The sequence below is a fragment of the Trypanosoma cruzi genome, genomic scaffold (assembly GCF_000209065.1).
Source record: "Trypanosoma cruzi strain CL Brener 1047053517171 genomic scaffold, whole genome shotgun sequence".
NCBI lineage: Eukaryota > Euglenozoa > Kinetoplastea > Trypanosomatida > Trypanosomatidae > Trypanosoma > Trypanosoma cruzi.
In genome coordinates, this window is record NW_001849568.1 from 361740 (window position 1) to 370699 (window position 8960).

Consider the following 8960-nt stretch of genomic DNA (forward strand, 5'->3'; position numbering starts at 1 on the left):
CTAAGCAGCGCCAACCAACCAACCAAGCATCAAAAAAAAAAAAAAAAAAAGAAGACAGTCAATACAACGACAGATTGAGCAGATAAACAAATGAGTGAACTGGCGGAAAAATACAAAGGAAAAATATATTAGGACGAATAAATAAAAAAAAAAGGGGGGGAGCAATACACATTTGGTGGCAAAAAACGGAAAAAGGAAAAAACAAGAAAAGAAGAGAAAAACCAGCCAGCTCACTTCTACAACTGCCATCGTCTGTGTGCATCTCCCCCTCCCGCACTGCCGCCGCTCCTAATTCCGCCGCACAGCCGCACCGCCAAAGGCGCTCTCAATGCTGTATGTCATGTAAAGAAATCCATCGGCGTCCTTCCTCTGAGCGTAGAGGTCGCCCACGCAGGCGCTATTTGGTAGAACCGCATCGTCTATAAACAGAAAGATCGCCTGCTCCGCGTCAAGCACCAGCCGACTACGCAGAAGAACCATAAGTTGCTGCATGGATGCGTCACCCGGCACGAGAAACTTGCTACAGTCCAAGTCCCGCAGCAGCCGACAGCGGTCCGAAATTGGGCCTGCACTCAGCACCGTGTCAATTGATGCGGGCTCGCATACAACAGGGACATGCTGCGGGAAGCGCCCGCGAATGGTCGCCACTTCCTTCTGGCGCTCAGCAAAAGTATGTGTGCGCTGGTAGCGATATTTGCGTGGCATATATATAGATATATATATACGTAAACTGCAGGGTGTGCAACGGACCAAACAAATATAAATGGACACTACCGGTAAAAAGGCTGTATAATAATATAAGTGTGCAGTTATATATTTGCCTGTACAGAAGTGAAAAGAAAGATCAATCGTAGCGTATGCCGCTAATAATAAAAGTTCTCGTCTTCCACAACGGCTACTAACTACCAGCGCAGGGAGAGAGAAAGAGAGAAAAAAAAAAAAAAAAAGGAAAAATAATAATAAGAAAACAAGCAGGGACCGACGATGAAGAAACATCTCCGTGTGTGTGTGTGTGCATATATGAGAGAAAAACAGAAGAAAAGGGGAGAGACTCGCTCTTTCCTCCCTCCCCCACATGCCAATACTCTCGTGGCTGGAGAGAAAAGAAAACAAAGCGCAAACACACACAAACACATTTATATGAAAAACATGAAAGTAATGGGAAGGGGGAAGGGGGAAGACAAAATAATAAAAAAAGAAAACTTTTACATGTACAGCAAAAGAAAAGAACAAAAAAAAAACATATCGTTGCCATTCAGCAGCAAGCATAAATCACTGACGAGTGTTAAAGCAAACACACAAACACGCACACACAAAAAAAAAAAAAAAAAGAAGTAAATGCACACATGCAAATTACACGTTGATGGTACAAAAAAAAAAAAACATTAGCGCACACATATATATATATATATAATTATGTACATTGTGCAGGGAATGTGGGAGGAGAAAAAAAAAAAAAAACAGAAAAAGGGGAAAGAAAAAGACGTCCCGCAAGCCACATCATAATCATCAACCGCATTATTCACCACAAACTGTATCAAGTTGCATGTGTACTTGATTAAGTCACCAACTACCCCTGATCTCCACGGCATTATACATGCCTCACGTTGGGTGCAGCATTCCATCTCCCTTCTCCCCTCTGTTGGTACCCCCTTCTCTCTCTCTCTCTCTCTCTTTTTTTTTTTTTTTTTTTGGTTGATTACTCGTCTTTGGGCTTGTCGGACTTCCGTTTCGTCGGATATTTCGCTCTTTTTTTTTTTTCCATTTTCGTTGGGCCTCTCCACTGGGGTGTTCATGCGGTGAGTCGCGGTGGATTGGGACGCAGCGGTGAGAAAAATGCAGGCCGCACACACACACATGATGATGGTGACGTCGTCCTCGCTGGTCGCTGCGCGTCAATGCCGTCGTTGTCCTCCCCCCCCCCCCCCCCAACCTGTCAATTGTGCGTCATGATGCCGACAGAAGATGTGAGCGGACTGCCGATGATGGTGCGCACTCCGAGCTGCTGTCGCCATCCGGCCCATCGCCACCTAGCAGCAGCAGTGACGGCGGCATACCGTCATCACTCTTGTGCTCATCGTCCTCATCGTCCTTCTCGTCCCCCTCTGCGAGCCACAGCAGCGAAATCTCGCGCAGACAACCAACAATGTCTTTGTTGGCAGCGCGGCAGCCACGAGCGTGGACGTCCACCTCGTCAATAAGGCGTTCAAGAACGCGGCGCAGCCCCTCCGCGTTCCGGGTGTCGCGCTCCACCTCACACTCTAGAATACACACCTCCTCCTCCAGTGCGCTCTGGCGCACGGCAAGAGAGTTGCAGTGGTGTCGCTCCACTGAAAAATCCACTGAGCTGCGCAACAATTCACTGCAAGCGGTGGAAGAGCAGCCACAGCGCGAGCAGTAGACCGTCCCCATCTCCCCTCCGTCTGCTGTCCGCCCACCGTACACTCGGGCAGATTCGCCCGGGCACCTCTCCGTAAGACGTCGCAGCGCCGCCCGCTCCGCTGCACGTGCAGCCATTAAAAGGTCCTTGGTTTCATCCAGGTGTGCCAGCGTCGTGGCGTGTTCGCGGACCATCTCCTCCTTCTCACGCAACAAAGACGAGATCCGTTGAGCAAAAAAGCGACGTTCATCATGCAGCCGTCGCACTACACGAGATAATTCAGCCTGCAACTCGCCACATTCCCCGTTCGCATCGTGCAGAAGACGTCCGTAAAACTCCAAACTATCCTCTACTTCCTCTGCGCCACTCGACGCACACACGCCGTGTGTGCGTTGACCGTCAGAGGAACGGCCCAGGCATGTCTCCTCTGCACGAGCGGAAACATCCCCCGTGCCACTCGTTGCGGAGGCCTCAAAAACGCCATTCGCCCGCCCCGCCTCCCTATCGGCCGCATGCCGAAAAGATGCACCGACCCCACTTTCAGGGGACGTTGACAAATTCCTCGTCACGATGGCCTTCTCGCGTGTACGTTGCAACCACCCGCAGAGGCGCTGTTGCTCCAACTGCTTTTGGAGATGCCGCACTTCTTCCCGCAGCGAGGCGACGGTCCAACGCTGCGTTTCGCGGTCCAAATCCCACATCCTCTGCAGCTGCAGGAGTTCCTGCTGGCAGAGCTCCAATCTTTTTAACGCAGAAAATTCGGAGGCCCGAGCCACCGCCAGGAGGTGCTTGTCCATCCCACTACTAAATGATGATCCCACCGCCACCGTGTCGCTCCCACCAGCCGCACCAAAATCCCCATCCGCAGACGTCACAGTCACCGTCTTCGGCGTCACTGCCGAGGCGAATTCCAAATCAGCGTTCGTCGAACATGAGCTATCCCCACTGCCACACTCCCCCACACTGCATATTTCGCTCTTGTCGTGGGTATTGGGCCCCTGCTCCCCCAGCAACCCCACACGCTTCAAAAGCCTCTCCATGTATACGTCCTAACACACCTACTATAGTTATCCTTGCACTGCGAATACAGGGACGAAACGGCCAAAGAAGAGGAAAGAGAAAGTGAGAGAGATGTTGACCGCAGATGTGCCCTCGTCTACTCCCAAACAAAGTTAATATACGCGCACCAAACACAAACACAGAAAGAGAGAGATAAGCAAGGGCATATAAGTACGGAAACACGCAGAAAAAAACATATACGTATACGCCTACTCTCGGATTCATAAACTCGACGGCCTCCACCTTTTTCTTCCCCCTAACCCCTTTTCACAAAGAGTCGCATACTTCTTTTCGTTTATTCTCCGTGCCATTGGCTGCGTGCCTCGGTGTAATGATGAGAAAAGGCAGTGCGTAGGGCACAGCAGGCCACTGCAGCCATGAGGGGAGAAAAACAGCAACCAGTAGGGGGGGTGGGAAAGGAGCCTGAGTGATTTAAAAAAACAAGGGGTCCAAATGAAAACAATGTACACAATACTCATCATGCATGCATATAGGCATGAAAAAGTCACTTTGAAAACAACAACAAAGAAAAAAAAGACGCAAAAAACTTCCGCCGAGTATACAAATCCCTTCCTCTCTCTCACTCTGCCTTCATCCTCCGCTCTCTAGTTTCGCGTTGTGAAAAATAACGCACATAAATTCTTTTCCTTTTTCTTTTTTTTTTTTTGCCTTCGAACTGCCGTCATAAATAATCGTGTCGATCGTCGTTCCAACCCATCGCAACCGCACCCCCGCGGCAAACACACAGAGAGATAGAGAAAGAAAGAAAAAAGAAAGCAGCCGAGGGGCTGTGGGGTGGAAGGCACCAAAAAAAAAAAAAAGGGACACTGAGGCTACTACTCCCCAGCAACAAAAAAGTGCCACCGGACGATCACACGCAACAATATGACGTGGCAGAAGAAAATAAATAAAGGCAGAACACAAAAAAAGGCTGCCAATCCAAAACAAGACATTTGAGCAGAAACACACACACACACACACATGTGCGCAGCGGCATAAAAAAAAAGAAAAAAGGGAAGGGAAGGTGGCAGAATCCCAGTGGAAGATGTTAACGATGCGTTGAGGCGACGACCGGCCGCAAAGACAATGGACTCCACACAAACAAACACAAATCGTAGGGCTCAAAGGCAAACCAAAAAAAAAGAAAGGGAAAAAAAAGGAAATAATAAATAAATAAAACACACACAAAAAGAAAAAAAAAAAAAAAAAAGTAAAATTGTAGAAAAGAAAAACAGTAAAACGCTGCAGATATATATATATATAGATATGTATAAGAAGAGAAGGCGAAAAGGAAAGAGTAACGTCCCGCAGAGAAATTTGTATGAGCATAACACGCGACGATGGATGCATACAAAGAAAAGCATATATCCAGTCATGCATTTACGTGACAACACGCATATACATTGAACGGGCGTCCATAGACACGTACACACACACACACACACAGAGAGAGAGAGAGAAATACCATCCATAGCGTGTCAAATTGCCTCAATTGTTCCCTCCGCTTCTTCCTTTTTATCTCATACTCTCAACCCTCATTTCTCTCAGATGATAATTTTCTTCCAGCACTCCTTCAAGAGTGCCCTTCCCTTATTGTTGTTGTTGTTTGTTTGTTTGTTTCTTTGTTTCTCTTCCCCGCTTCTTTACATCTCTTTCGTATTTGTTGTTTCTTACGGATGATGATATTCATTGGTGGGGAAGGGCAATTTTACCTTTACATGCATGTATATTGTCTTCTTTTTTCACCACTCCTATTGCAGCGGTGCTAAGGTGCACCCGCAAGAAGCTCATTGCGGCACCGTCTTAATCGCCCTCGTTGTACTCCTCCTCATTTTCCTCCTCGGCGGAGCGCAGCAGGGCAATCTCGTGTAGTAACTCCTTCGCGCTTGTCGCCGACACCTGACATCCACGTATGCGGGAGTCAAGTTCACCCATGAGTTCGCCAATGTTTCGGTTAAGCACATTCAGCGCGTCTTCATGCTGCCGTCCCTTCACTTCCAGCTCCATCACAAGAGCCTCCTTCTCCCGCTTCAGTCGCTCCAACTGCTGCCGCATCGTCCGAACGGCATTTTTATCGACGTCTGCTACGGCGGTGTTTGCTTGCATCTCCGCCGCGGGAAAATCCGCAGCGCCCCCCTGCGGCGGCAGGACGCCTCCATCCAACCCTTTCATGGCACTCTCAAGCTCCCGCATCTCCTCGTCATGTGCGGCCTGCAGCTCAAACAACTCTTGCTCCCGCTTCTCTAATGCCATCAACGCCGACTTCTCGGCGGCACGCGCCGCCTCCAGCAGCCCGACAAACTCCTCCAACTTCCCAAGCGTTTCGGTGTACTCCATTCCCTTCGCCTCGAGCTCCTCCATGAGTTTGGAAATCTTGTTGTTCAGACCCTCCATCGCCTCCCGGTGCGCCACCGCACGTTGCGCCATCTCCTCTCGCAGCGCAATGTTCTCACTCTCAAGTTGCACAGCGTGCCGCTCAATGCCCTGCACGCGTTCCGCCTCGCTAAACGACTCCTCCGCGTTTTCTTCCGTCATCCCCTCCCGCGGCTGCCGGATCGCATGAAGCAAGTTGCGGTGTGCGTGCGTTACAGCTTCCAGCTCACGCAAGTCATCATCTCGACGTCGCTGCAACTCCAGTAACGCCTCTTCACGATTAAAAAGTTCACTCCGAGCGTTGCATTCCGCTTGTCGTGCCTCCTCCAACAGCTGCACCATCTCCTCCGACTTTTCCAGCATGTCTGTGTACTCCGTCGCCCGCTCATCCAGTTCATCCAGTAAATCCGACTCGCGCCGCTGATGGAGGGCATCCAAGCATCTAAAACCCTCAAGTGCACCCTCCAGCAGCGAAGAGATCGCAGACTGCTCAAACACCAAGCGAGAAATGAACTCCTCCGCAATGAGGCCCAATAACGGGTCAGCACCAGAGTCCTCCAGCTGCCGCAACACCTCGGCCGTGGCATCAGCACCATCCACGCAATTCGCTGCTGGACCAAGAAGACTTTTGGCGTTAAGAAACGGGCACCGTCTCAGGCGGCGGTCAATCTCGTCCTCAGACAAAAGAGGATCATGATCCACACCCACATCACAATAACTAGCCTCTGGACCAAAATCCACACCATGAATATCCGAAACGAGCAAACCCACTGCACTCGCCAAATCAATACTTACAGCACGACGAAACGCCTCCTCATTCGAACGCAAAACCTCACCAAAACCAAAAACACCCAACAAACAACGATGTCTAGAGAACACCTTCCCAACAGAAGAAAGTCCACGATCACCAAAAGAACAAACGGAACGCGGCTCCTCGTTCTCCACACGAAGCTCCTCCAGCTGCCGCTGCAGATCCTCCGCCTGCTCGCTCACCTCCTGCAGTCCACGGGTCTTATGTTCGTCCTCGGCACGCAGCTCCTCGTTCTCCGCACGAAGCTCCTCCAGCCGCCGCTGCAGATCCTCCGCCTGCTCGCTCACCTCCTGCAGTCCACGGGTCTTATGTTCGTCCTCGGCACGCAGCTCCTCGTTCTCCGCACGAAGCTCCTCCAGCTGCCGCTGCAGATCCTCCGCCTGCTCGCTCACCTCCCGCAGTCCACGGGTCTTATGTTCGTCCTCGGCACGCAGCTCCTCGTTCTCCGCACGAAGCTCCTCCAGCTGCCGCTGCAGATCCTCCGCCTGCTCGCTCACCTCCCGCAGTCCACGGGTCTTATGTTCGTGCTCACCGCGCAGCTCCTCGTTCTCCGCACGAAGCTCCTCCAGCTGCCGCTGCAGATCCTCCGCCTGCTCGCTCACCTCCCGCAGTCCACGGGTCTTATGTTCGTCCTCGGCACGCAGCTCCTCGTTCTCCGCACGAAGCTCCTCCAGCCGCCGCTGCAGATCCTCCGCCTGCTCGCTCACCTCCCGCAGTCCACGGGTCTTATGTTCGTGCTCACCGCGCAGCTCCTCGTTCTCCGCACGAAGCTCCTCCAGCTGCCGCTGCAGATCCTCCGCCTGCTCGCTCACCTCCTGCAGTCCACGGGTCTTATGTTCGTGCTCGGCACGCAGCTCCTCGTTCTCCGCACGAAGCTCTTCCAGCTGCCGCTGCAGATCCTCCGCCTGCTCGCTCACCTCCCGCAGTCCACGGGTCTTATTTTCGTCCTCGGCACGCAGCTCCTCGTTCTCCGCACGAAGCTCCTCCAGCTGCCGCTGCAGATCCTCCGCCTGCTCGCTCAGCTCCTGCAGTCCACGGGTCTTATGTTCGTCCTCGGCACGCAGCTCCTCGTTCTCCGCACGCAGCTCCTCCAGCCGCCGCTGCAGATCCTCCGCCTGCTCGCTCACCTCCTGCAGTCCACGGGTCTTATGTTCGTCCTCGGCACGCAGCTCCTCGTTCTCCGCACGAAGCTCCTCCAGCTGCCGCTGCAGATCCTCCGCCTGCTCGCTCACCTCCTGCAGTCCACGGGTCTTATTTTCGTGCTCAGCACGCAGCTCCTCGTTCTCCACACGAAGCTCCTCCAGCTGCCGCTGCAGATCCTCCGCCTGCTCGCTCACCTCCTGCAGTCCGCGGGTCTTATGTTCGTGCTCACCGCGCAGCTCCTCGTTCTCCGCACGAAGCTCCTCCAGCTGCCGCTGCAGATCCTCCGCCTGCTCACTCAGCTCCTGTAGCCCACATGCCTTCCCCTCGTCCTCGGCACGCAGCTCCTCGTTCTCCACACGAAGCTCCTCCAGCTGCCGCTGCAGATCCTCCGCCTGCTCGCTCACCTCCTGCAGTCCACGGGTCTTATTTTCGTCCTCACCGCGCAGCTCCTCGTTCTCCGCACGAAGCTCCTCCAGCTGCCGCTGCAGATCCTCCGCCTGCTCGCTCACCTCCTGCAGTCCACGGGTCTTATCCTCGTGCTCAGCACGCAGCTCCTCGTTCTCCGCACGAAGCTCCTCCAGCTGCCGCTGCAGATCCTCCGCCTGCTCGCTCACCTCCTGCAGTCCGCGGGTCTTATCCTCGTGCTCACCGCGCAGCTCCTCGTTCTCCGCACGAAGCTCCTCCAGCTGCCGCTGCAGATCCTCCGCCTGCTCGCTCACCTCCTGCAGTCCACGGGTCTTATCCTCGTACTCACCGCGCAGCTCCTCGTTCTCCGCACGAAGCTCCTCCAGCTGCCGCTGCAGATCCTCCGCCTGCTCGCTCACCTCCTGCAGTCCACGGGTCTTATGTTCGTCCTCGGCACGCAGCTCCTCGTTCTCCGCACGAAGCTCCTCCAGCTGCCGCTGCAGATCCTCCGCCTGCTCGCTCACCTCCTGCAGTCCACGGGTCTTATCCTCGTGCTCAGCACGCAGCTCCTCGTTCTCCGCACGAAGCTCCTCCAGCTGCCGCTGCAGATCCTCCGCCTGCTCGCTCACCTCCTGCAGTCCACGGGTCTTATCCTCGTGCTCAACGCGCAGCTCCTCGTTCTCCGCACGAAGCTCCTCCAGCTGCCGCTGCAGATCCTCCGCCTGCTCGCTCACCTCCTGCAGTCCACGGGTCTTATCTTCGTGCTCAGCACGCAGCTCCTCGTTCTCC

The 8960-nt window shown here is 53.5% G+C and overlaps 3 protein-coding genes across 3 annotated transcripts, besides 9 other annotated features; all 3 read right to left on the reverse strand.

Moving 5' to 3' along the window:
- Window positions 1–7009: part of a sequence feature (heterozygous, non-Esmeraldo-like haplotype) that runs on past the window's edge.
- Tc00.1047053511821.160 (microtubial binding protein, putative) lies at window positions 289–1269 on the reverse strand (the record flags this gene model as incomplete). Its single annotated transcript, XM_811654.1, has 1 exon — window positions 289–1269. One exon carries the CDS (start codon window positions 1267–1269, stop codon window positions 289–291), a length of 981 nt encoding a protein of 326 aa, XP_816747.1.
- Window positions 923–968: a sequence feature (A-rich).
- Window positions 1397–1418: a sequence feature (AT_rich).
- Window positions 1445–1484: a sequence feature (A-rich).
- Window positions 1655–1675: a microsatellite.
- Tc00.1047053511821.170 (hypothetical protein, conserved) lies at window positions 1948–3420 on the reverse strand (the record flags this gene model as incomplete). Its single annotated transcript, XM_811655.1, has 1 exon — window positions 1948–3420. One exon carries the CDS (start codon window positions 3418–3420, stop codon window positions 1948–1950), a length of 1473 nt encoding a protein of 490 aa, XP_816748.1.
- Window positions 4574–4649: a sequence feature (A-rich).
- Window positions 4861–4885: a microsatellite.
- Window positions 5042–5067: a microsatellite.
- Window positions 5243–8960, reverse strand: Tc00.1047053511821.179 (hypothetical protein, conserved; the record flags this gene model as incomplete). Its single annotated transcript, XM_811656.1, has 1 exon — window positions 5243–8960. A coding segment is annotated over one exon (3718 nt), but the record flags the coding sequence as incomplete, so codon positions are not given.
- Window positions 7010–8960: a sequence feature (areas merged during assembly that could not be assigned to a particular haplotype. This can correspond to areas where the two haplotypes were merged or to regions with more than two copies in the genome that were merged during assembly.).